This window comes from Anopheles moucheti, chromosome 3 (genome assembly GCF_943734755.1).
Source record: "Anopheles moucheti chromosome 3, idAnoMoucSN_F20_07, whole genome shotgun sequence".
NCBI classification, from domain to species: Eukaryota; Metazoa; Arthropoda; class Insecta; order Diptera; family Culicidae; genus Anopheles; species Anopheles moucheti.
This window is the reverse complement of record NC_069141.1, coordinates 58,917,944-58,941,018: the sequence shown is the minus strand read 5'-3', so window position 1 is coordinate 58,941,018 and position 23,075 is coordinate 58,917,944. Positions and strand designations below refer to the sequence as shown.

The 23,075-nt window shown below is 40.5% G+C and overlaps 1 protein-coding gene across 1 annotated transcript in view; it reads left to right on the top strand.

The window, feature by feature from the left end:
* LOC128301253 (uncharacterized) overlaps nt 1-23,075 on the top strand; it is a 53,065-nt gene that overhangs the window by 13,579 nt on the left and 16,411 nt on the right. Inside the window, exons 3-7 of the mRNA XM_053037635.1 lie at nt 2,059-2,246; nt 2,446-2,906; nt 3,082-3,212; nt 10,572-10,745; nt 22,544-22,573. Of these exons, the coding sequence (XP_052893595.1) occupies nt 2,059-2,246; nt 2,446-2,906; nt 3,082-3,212; nt 10,572-10,745; nt 22,544-22,573 (984 nt within the window). The remainder of the gene's footprint in view (nt 1-2,058; nt 2,247-2,445; nt 2,907-3,081; nt 3,213-10,571; nt 10,746-22,543; nt 22,574-23,075) is intronic.

Sequence of the window (23,075 nt, the reverse complement as noted above, 5' to 3'; positions counted from 1 at the left end):
GGGGTCGTTATACAAGGGTAGTAACTTTTCCATTCTAGCTTTATGGATTAAAATATGATTTTGTTGAACTAAAAAGATGGAAGGATAAGACAAGGATGAATCTGTGGGTTTAAAAATGTTTGGAACAAGAGACCTGGAGCTCTTATGAAAAATCAGCAATGCTAGTACTGGATGCATTTAGAGGTCATCTACCAGCAGAGGTTAAACAAATTGTTGCTCAAGCAAAACGTTTCTGAAAGTCATTCCTGGAGGTTTAACCAGTCAACCACAACCGTTTAAGGGATTGATAAGCAAAGAATGGAGTAAGTGGATACAAGGGGCTGATTCAAATCTGACTGCTTCAGGAAGCATAAGAAAAACCCACCATTTCAGCGATCTGACAATGGGTCATTATTGCATAGTCAAGAGTCGCGCCAAGAGATCGAAGCGATTGTCGTCAAATCCTTTCAATAATGCGAAATCAGTAACAATCTTGATGGGACTGAGGATTATGAAATTAGTGATGACGGGGATGATGACAATGAAAATGTGTTTGAAAACACCAGTGAGGACGATACGAAAGAGTATTATGAAATGTAATGTTCAAAATTAAATGTAACAATAAAATTGTTCCAATTGTTAAAAAAAAAGAAATAAAATCAGTTTTTTTCTAAAAAATTTGGATAATTCATCTAGGGGGTCGTTATACACGGGGGGTCATAATACACGCTAAAATACGGTACTAACATGATGTTTAAATAGCAACTCAACCATACATTAATAAGTTGTTTATGCTGTTTTCGAAAACTCCATTTCAAGCGTTAAAACAACTTTACTCTCGCCATCAATGTATTCTTTACTACGACCAAAATAAGTGTCTCTCACGCTTATATCCACATAAAACGGAACATGCAATCGGAGGTCCCTAATTACCAAGCGCTTTTCAAATTCCGAAAAACACTCTACCCATGTACCCCAACCAACATCCAATGGCAATTATAATATTTCTCACTTTACAAAATCCAAAATCGAAATTGATACACCTAGCCGACGGTCTACCCGAAGCGCCGACGAAAATAATTAGCCATCATTTATCATGAACCCATAATGAACTGTTTGTAACGCGAATGTATAATTAAGCTCTAGCGACGGAACGGCCCGTGACTAATCTACCGAGAAAGTCCACCATTACCTCAATCCATCCCACAACGGACTTGATAGCCTTTTGCACGGAGCCCATTGCACACGAAATCCACACTTTGCGGTGGAACACATTTCGATAGGCGATTTTACCCTACCTACACTAATTGCACCTGCACCTCGCACAATCATATGATCCCCGGGTGAGTCTCGCAGGGTCAAGCAGGGTGACGATGAGTTCGGAATGTTCGGAGCGGAATGTGCCAGTGTCCAATGATAATTTTCCACCCTGCACGCTGCAAGTTAATTGCAGATTAAATGCAACCTGCTCGGACGTGCGCTCACGTGCTATACGCCATCCTGCTAGTTGAAACGATGCCCGTTCGCGGCCGGGTTGTGGCTCGTATAGTGGATTTGCTACATTTTCCAACACCTTCACCACTGATGCGAAACCGTAAACTCTCAAATGCATTATTTGTGGAGTGTGTTTCCTCCCTATAGCCACCGGAGAATAGAGAAGAAGCTGGTTGAGGGCTGCGTGCTTGGGCGTATTCGTTTCGAACAAAAGCATTTGCTGCCGTGGTGTATGTATCGGAACGAAAATAACCACAAGCGCTTGCAATAAACGATCCACAGCCAGCATTATTAACCCGCACCGTACTAACCGTTAACCTCTGCTATTTGATTGCCACCTGCAAAGACACACTCCCTCCACTGCGTAATTGCGTCTGCTCGAACAAACCCGAACGAATATGCCAGTGAATATGGTCCGTCATTTCGCTTTAGCGTACGTGAATCTGTTACTCATATTTATTTCAAAATTCGCAGTCAAAACATTGTCCTAATGTCCGTCCCACAGTGCCATTTTTTTTCTATTGTCCTACCAACCTCCCAATTACACAGTTTAAACAGCATCGCAATCATTCTATTTTCCCACAGGTGACGCTAGACAGTTTCACCCTCGGACGGTTCGTGTCGTACACGGAAAATGGCTGCCCGGACGGGTATCTGCAGGTTTCGGAAGCGAAACGTGCCAATGTCGGTGGCATGTGGTGCGGTACGACCTGGGGACCGGCCATCTTCTACAGCGAAACCGACTCCCTGGTCATGACGATTAAGCTGTTCAAGTACGTATAACGATTCCCCTCCCTGTTTGCAGTGTCAGTGCGATGACAGTCCGTTTAAACGGCACGGTTCACTACTTAAGCAGTTTAGAGAGCGAGAACGAAGGAGATAGAGACCAGGAAATTGGCACGTTTTCTGGCAAATTTAACTTGGAGAAATTTTGTACAAACTTTAACTAAGTTACTCCACTGTTTACCGCAGGCTTTCGCGTGACCAGAGCGGATACAACTTCGACTTCCGGATACAGTACAAAATGTTGTCGCGCGCCAGTGCGGTCGTACGGTACGGTGGGCACAGGCACGAGTACATTCCACCGTGGACGAATGTCACGTACATCCCGAACTATCCGCTGATCGAGGACTTTACCAACTCGACCGCACACTCGGAGCACCAGACGTACCAGGAAACCGGTCTCGGGACGGGATCCAGCCAGCAACGCAACCGGATGATATCGCTCGGCGCTAACGATCTGCCCTATCCGACGACCTACGACAATATGACGCGCGGCATTGGACTGCAGCGGGGCGGCAGTGGTTCCACCACGCTCCACGGGGGCGGTTCGATGTTTGGGCGCACAAACGGGTCGACGGACTGGATGCCGCTCGGGTCCGGTGTGCCACCCCGCAAGCAGCTAAACTACACCGAACCGCAGTACTACCTAGGTAATGACGTTGTGACGTTGCGTCCGCGTGACGTGATGGGCCGCCATTATCGTGCCACAGGAATTATGGCAACTTTTTGTTTTTGTTTAGCGTTCTCTGCAGGGGGGCCCGCCATTTTTCGGTATTGATTGTTTTTTTTTTCTCTCCCACCGTCCCTTTTCTTCCCATCCGACAGGGGATCTTATGCAGGGTACGTTCTGCTCGCGAATATTCACCAACTGCGACAAGAAGGTGTGCCGATTGCAGTCGCCCAACTTTCCCGGCATTTACCCCAGGAATTTGACGTGCTACTTCGCCGTTAGGCAGGTGAGTGTATACACCGTGGGAACCATTGCACACCATTCGAGTGCTATTAGCGTTCCTGGCGTCACAATCAAAGTGATTGAAAAAAGAAACTAAAACAACAAATGAATTATTAAATCAGAAGAAAAAAGTGCTTGTGACGGATGCCGAGGAAGATTTCAAACCATTAAGTAGCAAAGTTTTAATTGAAAAATTAGTTTGCTAACTAAAAATTTTGATAACAACAGCACTTAATTGCAAGAATTACTCAAAGCTTGTAATTGGCAATTGCCATTTCGATAGAACATCAATAACATTCTTCTTCGTAATCACTGTTAATTCACGTAATCACTGTTCATGAAGTGCAATGAATTTTGAATAGAAGTAAAAGTAAATAACATGGAACAAAGCTCCAAAACATTGTATAAGACATAACTAAGTACTATAGTACTATAACATTCAACTATACCAAGGATGAGGCACGACTAGACCGGTTCACACGACAGAACAGGTTCAAAACCTCATCCGGACCAATCCCCTGTAGCCATTCCTGACTGACCATTAGGCTTCCTGTAAAAAAGTCTAGTAAGCCATAAATGTCAGGCAAGACCTTGTGAGTCGTGGACCTTGTGGGGCGTCAAGACGAAGAACATCAGTGATAGAAACCCACTTGAACGAAAGAGCTTCATTAACACAAAACATTTTTCCAAGTGTTTCAAGCGTTTATCATTCATTGTTACTTTGTGTAAAATGTCGGAAATTTCAGAAATATCGGAAATGTCGGAAAATGTCGGAAATAAACCGTGGTTATATCATTATTACCTAAAATTAATTTGACAATCAATTAACCGTTCAATCTACCGATAAAAATCTTTCGGTATATTGTGCATATTACAAAACTATCCTTTTACATGCAAGAGAACGAAATGATTACCCTTATCAATGTATCAATTACTAGGGTGCATTTTGCCCATGTGCATTAAAGTTGTGCTCGCTCAAGTTGCTGAAGTGCGTGGGGGTCTTGGAAGCATAATGTTGATAAGTGTACCCAGAAGGCCTATCGCTGACGTAAATGTCCTAACGGGCCATCCGGCGTAGGTTCTGAGCCTTGAGGAGTTCTAAAGTCCGCTCCGGCGAATCGGAGTCAGTTCCCTGACCGTGGTGGTTCCCGAATACGAGCGGGCTTCCTTCAGCAAGGATGTGGGTTCTCTGTGAAGATTCTCTCCTCTGACAATCCAAAAGAAGTTGCTGAAGTGCACTGTTCGAGTGGTCTTCGAAGTTGCCTCTACAGTTTGGATGCCTTCCAATCGATGATTAACGGAGAGGTTCGAGTCTACCCAGACTCTCGGAGTTAGGGAGAAAATTAGGTTAGAAAATTTGTCTACATTCTTGGCCACCTGGCAGTCAACATGCACCTCGGTTCAAGTTCGGTTAAGGGGGGCAAGACTAAGGGCAAACGATCCGAGATAGACGTCGCATGCCACAGTAAATGTTTGGCATGATTAGTCTGCTCAAAGGAAGTATCAATTGCTCTCACTTACAAGGGCTTGTTATATACGCTCCAATAGTTCCCGATCGATCTCTCGTCCATTATTAGAAACCTGTAGGAATCACACTGACTATGGGTGTAGAGAGCCCTTAACCACGATGTTAATAGCATTGAATGAAACAGTTAAACTATTCCAAGTAAGAAGGAAGAAGGAAATGTCTCCAAACTAATGGGATTTGTACTTTAGATCACGATTTCATTAGATTCATGCAAAATATAAATGAATAAATAAACTATTCGACATACATGACCTATTTCAATAATTTAAAACCTACCGCAAAACTCCAAACCCCAAACAGGTTCATTATATGATGAATTAATTAATTAAACTATTAAATAAATGAAGGGTATGGAAAGTGAACAAAAATGATTTCATTGCACATTTTAGACATCGTTGTCGCAGGACTGACTGTCCTGATACGGGTAAAATATAATTAAACAAAACTAGAAATGGCAATCCTAGACCCTGGAAGATGTTGTGCTGGTAACGGCAATACCTCAAAAATGATCGCTTCCTACCGGGACAACATGGGTCAGCATCCAAAAAAAAAACGGTCACCTACTCTACACTTCTAACCATTCTTTAACCCAATAAATACCCAAAATTGTTTGCGTTAAATAACATTCAATAACATTATCATCCCTTTCTATTATCCCACTTTAAGTTCCCACCCGGTCCCTTCGTCCTCGCCCTCCGCTAATTGTTCCAGCCCTCCGAACGCTTTTTGGTTCTAACGATCCGCTGCTAGTGTGTTTTCGGCAGTTCAATGTTCTTTTCACCCATTTTGACTGTGGCATCTCCCCGTCTTCATTTCGCTCTCGTATGTTATCCTCTGTTTCTAATTAGCTATCTTCCTGTTTTCTATTCGCGCTCTCTTTTTTTCTCACCCCTTTTCTACTCTGTTTTGTGAATTGTCCATTTTTTGTATCCTCTCTTTCCTATTTGTTTCCTTCCTTTTTGTCTTTCCAGTTCCAGTTCCAGAGTACAACTAGTACTCGCTTGTTCCTGCAGTTTTCCTAATTTCTTCTTTTCGTTGTAGGGTTTAGTTTAGGGCCACTTTAGTTTTAATTTTTTTATACCATTGTACAGCCCGCGAGGCAAATAATTTGATTAAATAAATAAATAGTAATAATAATAATAGTAATAATAATAATAATAATAATAATAATAATAATAATAATAATAATAATAATAATAATAATAATAATAATAATAATAATAATAATAATAATAATAATAATAATAATAATAATAATAATAATAATAATAATAATAATAATAATAATAATAATAATAATAATAATAATAATAATAATAATAATAATAATAATAATAATAATAATAATAATAATAATAATAATAATAATAATAAAATAATAATAATATTTAAATAACTGATACGAATAGGACAAAGCTCACTTACACCCTAGCCTACAGTGTGTAATGGCCTTCGATCGCTTCGAACCGTTCGTTAGCTATCACCGAATGAATGACGGATTCTTTGCTCCTTTTTTAACGGAATAAGCTTGATTAAAGGCAGCTTTATCTCCACCTTCATCACGGGCTCTAAGCTTTCTTTGTCTTCAGCTCATTATAAGACTCACGAAGACAAGACTCCCACTCTTTTTGTTTTGAAATCAATTCCCAAACCGTTCCAGCTCATGTTCCAGCACAGCGAGTCTCAATCATACGCTTCACTTAGCAGGCGTAATGCGCAAGCGAATGCTTCGTCGGCAAACTTTTTCAACGTTGCCTTTGAAGTGTTTGCAAGATTATGAATTTGATCCAGCGTGCGCTTAAAACGCACGGTTCCATTTTCGTAAGCCAATGCAATCCTCCAACCGTTCCTTCTTCTTTCATCTTACGGTTGATCCAAATGCGCGTTTTTAAATGAAATTGTTTGTCATTCTCTCAACCGGAGATAAGACTCTACTGCTCCACTTTGGGCCTTACAACCAGTACAACCAGTCGCTGCAACGAGACGGAACCGCTCGTGCGACTACTACTAATTGGGATTAAATCGTTTCGCCTGTTGAGGCAATTTACGAAAACCATTCACCACATTTTGCTCCACTCGCCTCCTCTTTTATGGCGGGGTACCCACCCTGCGAGAAAGCCAGTGCCCAGAAGGCTCCATAATGTCTTCATCTCGAACGGATGACGGGAAGATAGTGCTACTCGTCTACTCGTTGCCCTTACTTGCCTTCCCTTTCCGGGCAGGTGTCCGTCTGTCTCCGTTCGTGGCGCAAGGAAATGGCTTCCACTTTATCGTTCCGCCAAGAAACGGGTTTCCCCTTCGGCGCCGTCCCACCACGGTCAGCTGATTAGGGTTCAATATTTTACTTAGCAATTAAAGCACCATTAAAAGTCACACTTTCACCCGCTTGTGACACCGGTGGACACCCGAACCACCTTGGCAGGATATCCGTTCAGTTCTTGCAGGTGACGAAGAGCGTGTTCTGGAAGTGTCTGGTCAGATGTGTCGACCAACGTCGACAAGCGGTACACGGTCGCTTTGCCGTAGCGCATCGGCACCGCACCGGGTAGCGCACCGTGGAACTTTTAATGAATTTTATAAGCGCTGATGAATTTTGCAGAACGTATTGCAGATGAAATTTAATTAAACTAGCGGCAAACAAACACCCCGGTCCCCGGGTCGTTTCGCCGGTCATTGCGAGAACCAGCGGCGGCGACGGCAGCCCTTCGGGGAATGCCATCAAAAGGAAACCACCAGTAAGGGAGTGTGAGAAGAGCCCTCTTAATCACCGGATTTGGCACAGGAGCAGCAGGAAAGCTGGGGCAATGACCGGGGACGAGTAAATATAAATTTCACCATTATTAGTACGCGCCTTTGCGCCTTTTTTTGAGCTTTGTCCCATTCAAAACATGATGTCACGGAACACGTAGCCCAGGAGCAGGATTATGGATCAGCATCAGTAAAGGCCCAATCCGTTTGATGATCCGATGCTCATGATTATGATTGTGACTGGCTCGTTGGCTGGCCAGATAAGTTGAATATGCCTCTCAGTGCCTCGCACCACGGGCGAAACTTTCTCGACAGGGACACATTTGATTTAGAACTTGGGCCCTCCCGAGGCCCCAGTAACAACAACAACGGAGTCGGAGAGTGACAATTTGATGGCCCTAATAAAATGATTATGCCGTGTAGACCTTCCCCCCAAGCAAGCACAAACAACAGAAGGCGTTAAAACTAATCCCATTTCGGGTGGAAAATATCGCATAATCCTCGCACTACCTTTACCTTTGCCGTTTTGTCCGGTGCGGGCAGTGAAACTGCCCTAACGTTCGTTTACAGCGCGATAACATTGCTTCAATTAAATGTGCATGACACTTGCCGGGGGGAAGGTGTATTTATAGCGGCGACGGATTAATGGGTGGTGGCCATTTTTGGAACTGGTCGTAACTGCTTACTGTGGCTGTTATTTTAATGCAAGATATTTTACAGTTACAGAACTGTTAAACACCATCCATCCATCCGGCAAACATTAGTTTGTAGTTTCTCGGCAGGACGTGGTCAGAACACAGAGCTATAGCATCAGCCATAAATAAGGATTAAATATGGTGCTGATGATTACTGATTATGGTACACTTGAAATACGAAATCAAGCGGCCACTTTTATTCTATTTTATGCTTTAAATAGTTTTGTCATGTAATCTTATGTTGTTGTTGTATATTATTAAAGAGTTTTTGGACCTCCTGGGTCTCTTTCGCCTCAATGTAATCTTATGGCTACAATTTTTCAAAGGTTTAAAATAGTTTCTTGGACACATAGCTCTGAATACTGTTTACCTACCACGGTCATATAAAACGTCATCTTAATCTGAGTTTATTTTATATTTATTTAATTGAGCTCTGGTCAACATAATTGGGTGATTGAAGGAAAGTCTAAAGGAAGTTTTTCTATAAATATTTTTCAATAAAAAAAACATGAAAAATAAATAATAAATCAGTTCTTCGACGAATAGAAACATTTGACCGAATAGGCGTTTTGATTGACAATAAGCTGACATTCAAGCATCACTATGACAACGTTATTACCCGCGCAAATAGAACATTAGGTCTACTGTTTAAATCGGCGAGGAACTTTAATGACCCACATTGTCAAAAATCTCTGTATTGCTTGTTGGTTCGCCCGTTATTAGAATACTGTTCAATTGTGACTTGGCCGTATACTACGATATCTATAAGAGACAATACAGAAAGGATTCACACGATACGCCATAAGAAAGCTAGGTTGGGCAGACGCATCCTTGCTACCACCCTACACAAACAGCGTTGCCTTCTTTTGGGCACAGAAACATTAGAGGTCAGGCGCAGCAGAGCTCAGGTCATCTTTATTGCAGGACTACTACTAGGAAACATAGATGATCCCTCGCTAGTAAGTAGGATTTCGTTTGCTGTCCCGCGATCGGTATCTAGATATCGACAAATGTCGCACGAAACTCGCGCTAACACAGTATACGGTACTAACGCGCCTCTTAAAGCCATGATTAGGCGATTCAATCAATGTTCGTGTCAGTTCGATTTTACGATGTCCATGTCCCAATTTAGAAGTTCTTTGCGTTTATTGTAATACTAAACAACGATCCTCGTTAAACCGTTCTCGGTGGACGAATTAATTAATAAACATTAAACATTAAAACGTTAATCTAAGCGAGAACTGTTTGACAAGGTTTGCGAGTTTATAGTACAATGCTATAGCCATTTCTGGACTCTTTTCAAGTTGCACTGCAATATGTAGACGCCGCAGATGTGGAGTTTTACCATTTTCCTTTTGCTTTTGCAAGGCTACAAACTATATAAGCATTTTTGAATTTACACACAAGTTCATCCAATGACAAGGGTGCGTAGAATGACCGAGCTTTTTGCAGAGCATAATTGGTTTCAAACAAGGTTTAAAAGAATGTCACGATTATACTTTCTACAACAAAAAACATATTTGGATTCACTTCTTTCTTATATGTGAAAAGCCTGTAAGCCACCATCGAAACTCAATCAAGAGTTTCAATTTTATAAAACAATCTAATGAACATATAAATAAGAAAAAAATTAATAAACAAATCAATAAACTAATTGACAAATAAAAACTTAAATTAATATACTTCTAAGTAAATTATTGAATAAATGTATGCAATTCTCTTCTTGGCGTATGAACTCCTGCCATTTCTGGCTTACTAGACTTATTTTACCACGTAGTCAATTCTTGCAACGGGGATTGGTAAAAGACCAGCATATCACCGTGCAGCCCCTAAATTTATACATACATGGTTAATTAAAGAACAATATAATAATTTAACAGATAATTCGATAAAGAAACTCACATAGGTTGAATATTCTAAGCTTAGGGATATCATAAGTTAGAACATTAAATTTAAATTATCTTATCTTTACTTGGCTAAAGTCATTCTTGAGGTTTGTTTAAGTTGGGTGGTCAATTTTTTTAGTTCACACCACCGTGTAATGAAAGGAGTAATACTAAACTACCTGTACTTACTTAAAGCCCTTATCGAAATGAGGATTCTGTATGCAATATAACCCTTTTTTTAATATTAACTGCAGGTTATGATAAATAACAATGACCTTTACTGTTTTTTGTTTTAACTTCTTTGCGATTCCAAAATCTTTGGTACTCTACTATCGGTGCTCTATTGATCAACAGTACCACTTCCACCAAATTAAGACACGAAGAGCGGAAACATCCTGCTCCCAGTAATTGTTCCGAGTGGCACATAGCAAACGCATCGCAACAATAATTAAAACATAATACGAACGTACTAATTAACGCCCTGTGTTGTTCCTCTTCCATTGTAGCACGATGTCCCACCAGGTAAGCATGCGTTTATCGTCATCAGTCAACCGAAGGGAAATCTCGTGTGGATATCGACCGAGGCATCGGCCGGTGCCGCCACGAACGCCGCCCGTGGAGACGAGAAGGAAAAGCACAAACCTCGTCTCCAAACCTGGAACGAGTGTGACAGCGTGCAGGTACGTGGAAATGGCCGAACGGCATCGCCCCACTCGCGGTTTCCCGTTCCGCTCCCTTAGAGGCATAGTATCGTAGTGATCGATTTGATCGAATCATTCCCACCCACGCGGTTGGGGGGTAAACTCACGAGGTACTCACAATCGCGTCGCAGAAACTCAATGGTCTCTTGGTGCGAATGAGATAGAAAAATCAAACGGAAAAATCGCGATGTGGAACGGAACGAGCTTCCGCTTCCCAGCTCGTCAGCTCGTCGATTTGCATTACCACACATACCCACACACACGCACCTACACGCACACGCACACATACAACAAGCGTAAGCAAAATATGCAAACAACAAACACAAAGCCTCATTTCTCGTTTTGTTTCCTACTTTCTTTCCATTCCACTCGGTAGAATGCAACTCAGTGCAGTTGCAGACACTGTCCGCCGGCTCCTCCCCCTCTAGCAGTGACCTCATTTTCCTAATCCCTTTCTCCCAAGCCGCATCATTATCAAAGGGAATCGATAAAACGAAAATAAAGTGGATATGTCTAAATTGAAAAAAGCAACGCCTACTACCACACAGACGCACACAGCACACAGTGTCAAATCCGGATGAAACTGTCCCCCTGCCTCGTTTGAATGGGACACACCGGACACACTTGCATTCGCTGTGCGACCACAATGTCCCTATTCCGGGTGAACAATATTCACACCGTGGACCGTGTGGCAGTAAGGTCGCATCCTCGTCATTGGGAAACACATATTCGATGCCTCTAGGACTCATGCTCATCGTAGCGCATGATGTTTTTCCACCCCCACCCGTTGAGTGGCCAACCTGTGAAGCGTGAATGCTTGTGCGACAGCCGCTCGTACGGGACAATATTCACCGTTCGAAGGTGTGGAAAAATTGGCCAGCAAATAGCCACAACTGCGTACGATTGCGCGATGGATGGCTATTTAAACGAACTCCCTGCGTATTGATACGCCACCGGGAGAACGCCGGATGCAATTTTTGCATTTGCGTCGCATCCGCTTGACGGCGTCGCACGGCGAGGGCTATTATTGCATTTTCATCCATCGTTCGCCAACAGCCCGCAGTGTGTGATGGTGATCGTTGCAACTGCATAAATGCATCCTGCACATCCTGCAATGTTTATACAAACTCGTTTCCTGTTTGTTCGCACCCGTTTTTCATTTCGATGTGCCATTTTCCTTTCTTTCCACGTGGCGCGGAAAAAGGAATGCAATGTATTACACTTTCCCGTTTTTTTTTGTAACTTGTTGTTTCTTTTCCTGGTCCCGTTGGGGTGCGTGTACTGGTTTGATTTTCCTTTTTGTTTTTTGTTTTGTTTTACACTCTCCCCAAGTTCCGGCGTATTGTTTTTCCACTTCTTGCACGCGCTGTGTCAAACCCATCCCCCATTAATGAGATGAATATGAAAAATAAATCGCTCCACTGGATGTGAAAATGGTGCAAACAAAAAAAAAACAAAGGCAAAGGTGAAATGGACGAACCTTTTCCTTCGCAGAAGAAAGGGTCTCCGTAAATCAAGCAAACACACACACACACACACACTCAATTCCTCCATCCTTCCGGTTCCGGCAGGGGCAGAAAAACAACGCAATCCCAACGCGGTACCGGGAAAACCGGTGGGTTTAGAATGGTGGAATGGTGTTTTGTTTTATGATCATGTTGAAGCAGCGGGGGCAGTAAACTCTTTAACTGTAATTTGTAGCAGGACTACTACCTGCTGAATGGGAATGTCGTACACGTTATTGGCATTAGTAGAACAACAAGTCACATGGCACAAAAGAACCATTTAGGGCGCAATATTTGTTGATAAAAATTGTCTGTCGATGGTTTATCATCTTTAATTTTTTATTTTTCGATTCTTTTAGCTATTATTTGAACAAACAAATAAGCCACTTGGAATTCTGATTCGATAAGATTTGTAATACGATAGTGGAGAGGGTTTTCAATGGCTAAATAGTTATATTTCGTTTATTGTTTACGTGTTCTTTTTTTTTGCTATAAGCACATAAGATTTTGAGACAATAAAAGAGACGACATAGTTGAGACATAGTTGCAATGGTTGTCTAAGAAATTATTAGAAACATAAAACATGCTCTAATGAATAACACTTTTTGTATTTATTTTTGTCAAACGTATTTTTTTGGAACTCTTCTACTCTATACTCTACTCAAGCTCCAACTCTAAATCTCTCTCTTCTTGGCGTGACACGTCATGCCTGCCGTTCCGTTCCAATAGAAACGGAGTAAGTTCGTTCCCGCACTCCCATCCTTATAGTGTTCCCATCCTTATAGTGTGCCCATCCCTAATGCGCGCCCATCACTACCGCGTCCCGATGACGTTGAGAGTATAGATTGTGACAGGCGACGAGAATTTTTTGGTCCTTCGATTCAAGTGGAGCTTCAACTCACCCTGCCGGAGTTGTAAGACAACAATTTGGATAAATAAAGAAACCAAACACCTGCCATTTCTGGCCTACTAGATTTATTTTATCACGTAATCGGGAGGACAGTTCTTGCTAAGGACGATAGGTCTGGATGGGATTTTGGTCCGATCCGTTCGTGTGAACATCGGCGTCGCTGCCATCATTAAACTGGGCCGCCCCTATCTAGATCAAAATTAACTCTATATCTAGACTATTAAAAGTTCGACAAAAAATCCCATCTCTAGCGGGAATGAAGTAGACCAGGGTTGAAAGACCAAATTCAATGTATGGAAATAAACATTTGAGGTTTGAGATAAATATATCAATAGGAAATACACTCTCTTCTGAACCAATGCTATGTGACTGCTGTTCTCTTTGGAGACAAAACATAATTTTAAAATACAGTCCCAATGACCTCAAATATTCCAAATATTATATTAATAGCTATTTTATTAACTTTTCAATCCCTATCGGGATATACCAGGTTGATTTGATTTTAAAAATTATATTTTGATTCTTTATATAGTTCTTGATCATAATTAAAAATTTATTTCCCCTGCCACCTATCGAATAAATAAAGAATAATAAATTTTTTATACAATTCACTAAAAAGTAATATGGTGCTTTAAAGTCAAACTCTTGTGAAATAATGATAAAACTTGTATCAGCACTTTTCACCAAGTATAACAACATTGCAATCAGCAGTTTAATTTTTAACCCACCAGCTTATTGGCTCATTTCCAACTCTAATTCAGTCCAATTAAACACAGCACCAAAATGAACGTTTTCCTTCAAGCACATCCTTCAGTCCGATTGAATACCGAATTTACTTCCCACACCCCCCACTCGCAGACAATCAAACCGGGTTATCAATATTGCCTTTTTCTGGACAAAAAAACGGGTTTCCATTCGAGAAAAAAAAGAAACAACCAAACATGCTCATCGTACACACCGAAAACATCTCCTGTACCGTACACTAAACCGATGGAGCTCATTAATCAAGCGCATCTGCTCCTTCCGCCTACATACAATTGTGGCTCTGCCTCTCCATTTTGGCTTAATTTGAAATACTCACCGCCCCGAGGAGGGAGTGAATGTGTGTGAGTGAGTGTATCGGCCTAAATTAAGGAGTTAGCAAACGGTTGGCAACATAAAGTCAGCACTGCCAGCATTCATTTCTGATCGTTAGTGTGATGAGAAGATTTCCTCTATCAGCGGCCAACAATGCGGCCACCAGGAAAACGAAAGGCGATATACCGCGTACGTTTCATCCATTTTTCCCTCGCTACGTATTATCTTTCGGGCAGAGGTAGTCAGTCTTTCGGCAAAGAGATTCTTTCCTTTTGCGGCCGATCGGTACGTTAGGCGTCTTTGTGCGGTGGGAGATTTGTTTTGGATGAGGAAAAATTGAACGAAACTAGAAACAAGATAGCTAAAGCCACTATTGATTAACCACCCGCTGGCGTGAGACAATGCCTTCATTGTGGGGTTCTCGGTGAAGACATTCGTCTTTTTTCTATTTCGTCTACATACGTCAAAGAAGCTAACAATTAAAAATTAAATCAAATTAAAAATAGCTTTAATTCTCTTCAAATCCGTATCAGAACGCAATTTTTAAAAAACGGAAAGACCATTTTGTTAATAGGTTTTGTGTTATAAATATTTTTCGATAAATATTATAATTTAATAAAGTTTTCGCTGCTTGTTCGTATAACACAATTACACCACAACAAATAAGTAAAGCAACTGAATTAAAGCTGTTTATACTAGAACTGTCAAGCGTTTTATGTTAATAATCATTTTAATAACAATTTCAAATACCTAGAATTATGTTTTACATTTTTTTGTTGCTCATACTAAACTATTTTCATTTCATTCATTTCATATGTAATTTATTGTGTGCCTAGAGGGTTTAACAATTTATTAACTAACATATAACGAAACGAACTTAAGGTAAACTGACAAAAATAAAGTAAGAAAACCCGTGGAAGGAAAAAATAAATCAGAGTAGGAAGGAAAGAAAAAAATGAAAAAACAAAGAGAGAAGAAGGAATAGAAATTAGAACAAAAAACATAAAGTAGCTCATAAAAGATATGTAAAAGTCATGTTCCAACTACGGAAGAATTGTTTAATTAAAAAAACAATGGAATTAAAATGAAGCTTTCCATTCAACAGCGCTGTTTGAATAGAAATAAGTTTGTTTACTAAGTTCAATTAACACTTGTCTAAAGGAAAAAAGTTCCTTCATTTTGCTTAACATATAGAAATTAATATTTAAATTATCGTTAAGTCAAAAGTGTATCACAATTAATATATTTAAGTTATGTTATGTTATGGTATGTGTTATGTTTCTTAAAAGACGGCAAAAAAACGTTTTATCAAAGAACTCCATAAATACAGTAGCGAGTTCTGCTGTCTGTCTTATTCTGATACCTCATCACCACGGCAAACGCATATTTCTGATCGATAAGATACTGAACTTTTGACACGTGAGTACGCATCCGCAGCAAGGTGTAGCACTTGCCGAAACGGGCTGTCAGCAGCTTTCAGCCTAAAGCGCTGCTTTGCTTCGGCAGTACAATACCTCGACTGATGGAGTCACGCGTGATCGATGGCTGCGTTGCGTCCGGGCTGCGATGCATTTTTACGCAGCGTCTAGCGCATTGCTGTGGTCACCGCGTATTCGCGTATAAAAGCCCGGCACTAATGCAACGTCCTGACGGATTTCCCTACCCACAGCTGCACACACGCAGCGAAAAAAAAAGAACGCAAAAAGCAGGGTAAACAACGCTCAAAACGTAACCGAAGCAGAAACAACTGAAAAACCTTTTCCGTACCTATAGAACGATAGGCGGTTCGATTGGTAGCGCTTCAAACCGGCGTGCAAATTAATCTGGGTCAGAACGGACATCACCGCCAGTGAATGGGGAAATTGGGGCCAATGACTAGAAACATGCGAATCATCGTTCCGACACGTCACTCGTTCGATGGTTCGGTCTAAATCATGCAGGTTCGATTGCGGCAACCGCGCACGAGAGCCGCGACGATGTGGATATAACATGCTCAAACCGTTTCCGAAGCCGTACCGGACGCGGAAGTGCGCATTGGGTCGCCCCACGGTCCTGTTGGGGCAGGGTTCATATTTTATGAAATTGGCGCCCAGAATTGTGCGATCACATATTAACACACTGTTCTAGGCCAGACAGCTGTTTCGCCAGAACGGAGCAACATTTTTGTTCGATGATCAATTTTGCATTATGAAATATGTCCCGTGCACAATGTGTGTGTGCGGCATGGCTGTTGCCATTTATGTACGTATCAATTTGTAGCTAAAGATTATATTTTTGTGGGAAAGGAGCTTGACAGACCTGGTAAAAAAGGATATAAGCAGTGGTTACAGGGCAGAGAGGTGAACGGTGATAACTTAATCGAATTCTTGCTACACCTCTACCCTCTTATTCTTCTTTACTTTTTATTGTATTTTCTTCATTGAATTTGAAAAATTAACATTGGCAAAACGGTTTGAACAAAACTAGATTATGAAGAGCAAATCAAACATACAAACAAATTACTTAACTAACAAAAGAGACGACCTAGAACTATACAAAATTGTAAATAAATATCTATTACCTCAAAAGGGTAACAAAGACGAAGAAAATTAAGAAGCAAAAGAAGAAGAAGAAGAAAAACAAGCAGTAGAAGAACGTGCAAACAAATTACTTAACTAACAAAAGAGACGACCTAGAACTATACAAAATTATAAATAAATATCTAATACCTCCAAAGGGTAACATAGAAGAAGAAAATGAAGAAGCAGAAGAAGAAAAAGAAGCAGAATAAGAAGAAAAGGAAGAAGCAGTAGAAGAACATGCAAACAAATTACTTAACTAACAAAAGAGACGACCTAGAATTATACAAAATTAGGAATAAATATAAAATACCTATAAAAATACCTAATATAAAGGGTAACGTAGAAGAAGAAACGAAGAAACATAAGAAGAAGAAGAAGAAGAAGAAGAAGAAGAAGAAAATTTAAGGAAAATATAGAAATAACAATTAGAAATCCCAAAACAGAGTAACACCATAACACTCCCACTGCGGGAACAAGAATAAAATATTCCAAATTATACATAATCTAAGAGTACAGATAGTTTTTGAGTAAATAACTTCTAACGTTACCCTTTTTGTGCAGTAACCAAGCTCCATAAACAGTTACTTTTCAATTTATCCCTAGTCCCTACGCTGTTCGGCTAAAGTTCCACTCGTTCGTTCGATCATTACGTTCGACACATACGAAATTCGAATTGCAAATGACCTTCAAATTGTTGCTACCATTCCCTAAGCCCATTCCCATTCGGCGACGCACACCACGCCCTGTCGTGGCCGAGTTTTGCGTAGAATTGCAATTTTGCATTTGCATTTGAGGGCCCCCGTTTTGGGAAGCCGACAACGACGATAATGACGATGTCGGCACTGATGATGGTGATGGTGGTGTTGATGCTGGTCACGATGATATCATAACTGTCCTCACGCCCTATAATCGGGCTTTACTAACATATTCAGGCCAGGCAACCGAGGATGACCTTGTTTCTGTGGTTTCCGGTTCGGTGGAAAAGTTTTTCTCCCCCAAAGGGCGTAACGTCCCGGTTTTGGTATGCAGATGGAAATGGGGGGAAAGGTTTCATTTTGCTAAATCGATACGAGTTCTGCGCATCGTGTGGAAGATGTAAAACTGGGACTGGGACTTCCGGGACTTTAGGAACAAGAATGCAAAAGGACGGTAGAGAAAGCAGTTTTCCAACTATCGATAAATTATTTCCACCGATTTAGAGCACGGGTGGGTTTTATTTGCCAGCTCGTTAAACCAGTTGCACACCTTGGCCCCCCGAGAGCCCGAGAATGTTTGGACGAATAGCAAAACGAAAGGTTGGAAAAATCAACCGTACACTCGGTGCAGATATATTTATGTAGATATCAATATTTACCATGTGCACGGATCGTGTCAGGAAGCACCGTCATTATCCAATGCTTCCAAGTCGGCCAGCACCGGACCGAAGACTGGTAGTGACATAAATTTATTATCCCGCATGTTGCACAGCGCACGGTTCCACTCTGCCAGCAAAAACATCGGAACGTCGTGTACCGGACGTTGTAAGCATTCTTTACTACGGCCACCGCCGAAGCCACGGGACGGGACGGGCCAATGGGGGGAAGAATGGATTGAAAGATTATGATATATGCTATGAATATTTAAAGCACCATGCACCGGTGCAACCACGCTACTGATCGTCGGCTGATGCTAAAATCGTTCGATGCATCCCGGGGACCCCCGAAGGGACCAACAAACTCGACCACATACTGCCATTCTGTCCATTACCTGCAGATGAAAGCTTTACCGGGTCCCGTCCCGGGGGCGGATTGAGAAGGCATGCCAGGCATCAAACCATATCGCATAACGAGCTCTCCCAGCAGGAGGGCCAAAAGACAATAAAACAACATGCTGCTACTACTACTACTACTACTACTGCTGCTACTACTACTTCTGTTGCACTCTACACTTTGTGGCTTTGTGGAAGCTCGTGGGATATTGCTTTTCCAAATAGACAACAAAACAAAAAAGCCTCGCGGGAAATATTCCGAAAAGGAAGGTTGTGTTTGCCAATAAAGAATTCCTCATTATATAGTACACCGCCATCAGTGGCCATCCTCTGCCATCCCAGCACAAGTATTTTGAGTTATTTTCAATACCATTCGGAAGGTGATTGGTGACTCCTACTGGCTACCCGGTTGTTACTTTCCTTTCCACTCGGGATACTTGGGGACCTTTTTATCTCTATTTTTATTGTTATTGTTTATGGGCTGGAATGAGCAACCGTCCCGGCTCTGTCAACTATGGGACTTGCTTTCCGCTTGCACGATAACTGACATTGAAATATTTCAATAAAACTTTGTAGTTGTTTTTTTGCAAAGCTACTAATGCTATCGATGATCACACAAAACAGGAAGCGGGAAGATTTACTGCTGATTGTCTGCTGTGGTAGACGCATTTTATGAATGTCATTTGAACGGGGATGGAATGTAAAAGCTATTGGCAAAATGTTATTGTTCTTTGTACTAAGAATCAGTAAAATACGCTCCACGTAGTAAGTTTAACTACTCAAAACCATTTAAAAAAGGTGGTGATCGTGGGAATACATTTTGTAATTGGGTACTTTGGCTTCACATTTAAATAAATAGATTTTATGAGTGTGATTATGGGTAAAAAATAGCTCAAAATTCATTAATAAGTGAAAGTAATGATATCATCATTGATGATTTGAGGCGGCCGGTGGTGTATTGATGGTGGTGCCGGTCTTTAAACGACAGGACCGGTTCAAAATCCCATCCGGACCGATCCCCTCGTCCCAATCCAATCCGATCCCGAGAAGAGAGTGTTAGAATTACAATAGTTTTTATTTAAAGCAGAGGTTTTGTGAAGAATTCGATCCATATATGAAAACAGGAAAAGGAAAGTTTTAGGGCAAATAACATTTTAATCAAGTAACCATAGAGCAAAGGAAGAGAAGGAAAAGAAATCAGTTAGTAACCACATCTAGAGAGGATCACACCTATAACAGATTGAAGTTCAAGATATTAGTTGAAAATAAAGGCAAAACCAGAAATCAACGGAAGGAGTTTGGATTCTATTACAAGAAAAAAGAACACAACGTAGGGTAACACACGCCAACAGAGAGAATGATATTATGAAATTATTCTTTATTGCCTAATCTTCGTTGACTGTCAAGGAGTGACTGGATTTCACTTTATTCACTCGTAGCTGGTAGCTCGTAGTCAGTTTTAAATTTTGTCCCGGTCCTGTCGTGTGAAGTCCTGGGCCGTCGCTACCAAATACTACACCGGAACATCCCAAAAAGGAAACGCTTCAATAACCACCAACAACACCTCGTTGTACTGGTACAAAATAGGATAAAAATCTGTACAATTGCAATGGCATTTGTATCACTTTTCGAATATAAAATTCGTTATGAAATTCCCTGCTCTAGTTTGTCCCCAACCTGTGGTGAAGTTATGCATATAAACCACCCGCACCCAAATCGGTTGCTGTGGCTGCTCACCAACGCACAAAAAAGTGTCTCTGTACAGGCGGCTGCGAACAATATTAATATTACGCACCTACAGTACTGACGGACAACCTTTTGCACAATGTTATTTTTTTCTTTTAAATCCAAAACTAAACGATGCAAAAAAAACCCCACTTCACGGCAAAAGTTTTGCAACCGTGAAATTTACGACTGTTCGTTGCGAATTAACTGTACTCTGCTACTTTCCGTTTGATATTGGATTTTGTTTGGCCGGTTTTGGGCAAAAAGTTTTCCCTTTTTTCATTTGTTTGGCGCTGTTTTTTCATTCCATCTGGAGCATGGCTGAGCAATTTTATGGTTTATTGTCTGACATTTGTAACACTAGGGCGTGAATAAAAAAATTCGAAGGCACCCCAGTAAACACTATGATAAGCATTCTACCCGAGCATGGTATAGTGCTTGATATGTTTCCAGTTTTAAAGAAAAACATGTCTTACTCCCCAAGTTTTCCATCTCCAATAAAAATCCAATTCAAATCCTTCAACTATCCTTACAACCTATGACAAACGGATATGGTAGCCACACAGAAATACACTAAAGAGCAAGAAGTAAAACAAAAAAAATAAAATAATACAAAAATAAACCCTAAACCTATCAAAACAAATTTCATTTCAATCACTTAATACAACAGTCCTAGTTAAGGGTTCATTTATCCTTTTTTGAAGCCACTTATATTGCTTGAGTTAAGTAATGGCCTTTTCGGTTTTCATATTAATTTTTTTTTTCTAATTTAAACTTAATTTACGAAAAGCTACATTTTATTTGAAAATAAGTTTGAAAAACAAACAAACAAACAACTCCAATGAAATCCAAAACAAAAACATATATTAAATAAGTAGATTAAACAATAATTTACAGTGGACATAAACGGATAAACGGATAAAACAGATAAAACGGATTATCCGTGGCAATAAGAATGCGATGGGACATTCGGCAACTGCCATACCAATTAAGGCTTGTAATGATACCTCCTAAATACAAAATTTCTGTTACAACAATAAACCACAAAGTTAATAAACTCCCTCGCCTTACCAAACATTTTCCACCTAATATTCATCAGAGAAAAGCAAACGTACTTATCAACCAAAGTTATCCGCTTATCCAGCTAATGTAAAATCCCGATAAAAACGGATAAACGATGTGTTCCATTGTAGTTGAAAATAGTCCCATCTCTTTTAATTACACTGGGTGTAAGCGGCATTGAATGAATGCTAATTATCCTTCGGTTTTTAATGGTCCTTCATTAAACAAAGAACAAAAACCAACTACATACAAACATTACATGATACTCCTACAACTACAATTAATACACTCACAAATGCAAATGCAATTTCTATTGTACCTCCGCATTGTTCAATCGACTTTCTGTAGCTTATACGCGTGTGTAGTGAGTTTCCTTTACAAATGTGTAGAACTGTCAGAATTATAACCGTTCGATTTAAATGTAAATTACTTTGTAAAACATTTCCCACCTGAAACCACACGTAACAGGAATGGGTAGAGCTTTTAGAAAACAAAAAAATAATCCATCAATCAAACCTCAAACCAATTTGCGTTAAGTAGATCGCAGCATCGCAAACATTTTTGGTGCTTTACTGCTGTAAAATTAAAAGCATTCAGCACTACTACCAACTGCGAATGCGATGTAAATTATTCTGTAAACTTTACTGTAATGTTTAAACAAAAAAAAGGCGTTTCGTCCCATTATCGCATCGTAGCCTCGAAACGTTTTTTTTTACTGAACATCTCCTTCCCTTTTTTCCGATTGGCAATCCATTGGTGCATTTTCTGTATAACAAACCCCCCCTGAATGCTGTTTTCGACCAAAAAAAGGAAACAGACCCCCAAAACGCTAACGAAAATTGCTTCGGAACGAACTCACTGTGCTGCTGCTCATTGTGGTTGTTTCGCAACATTTGTTCGATCGTCTTGCGTTGTTTCGTTTGAATCTGTTTTGATCATTTTTTGTTTTGTATTTGTTTTTAGCCTTTTTGTCTCCTGTTTGTTTGTCTCTTTCTATTTTTCTCTGTTCTTTTTTGTACTTTCATGTGTATCTCTGTCTTTCTCTCTATTTCTCTTTCTCTCGTACACATAATCATCATCACTTGTCATCGATATTATTATGCAATGCTACAAACTGCGACGGCAAAACATCGCGGTTTTACTCATTATTGCGTAAATGCTTTGCGCGCCTAATGCCAAACGCCAAACAGGACAGCACGAATCCGAAGTGGAAATCAACGGTAATGTTGTGTCTCATAGTACTACTTCACAAAAACTCTACAAACAAACCTTTTTTAAAAACACACACACACACAGAGCAAGCTAAACAACAGCGATAGTGCGCTTTTACTATCTTTGTTCTACTCTGTTTTGCTCTTTTCTTTCATCGTTGCTGTGTTTGCTTTACTTTGTTTTGTGTTTTATTCTTTTAAACACTGTTATCGCTTAGCTGCTGCTTTTTCTCTTTCACTAGCATAGTTTGGTTTTAATCTTTTCTAGAAAACCAAGCAATAAGTCTCTTCGAGCTTTGCAAACACTTTCACCAACCTGCCAAGGCTCACACTTTATTAACGTTTTGTCGAGACTTTCTATTCCACCCGCAAGCAAGTCTGTCCTTTTAGAAAACTTTTACTATTCACAACACAATCTGCAATTTAATACTTTTACTTTAATGATATGAGAAAAATCCTGTAAGATAAATCTCCCACACGATCACTCATCCTTCCAGTCTAGCTGTTAGTT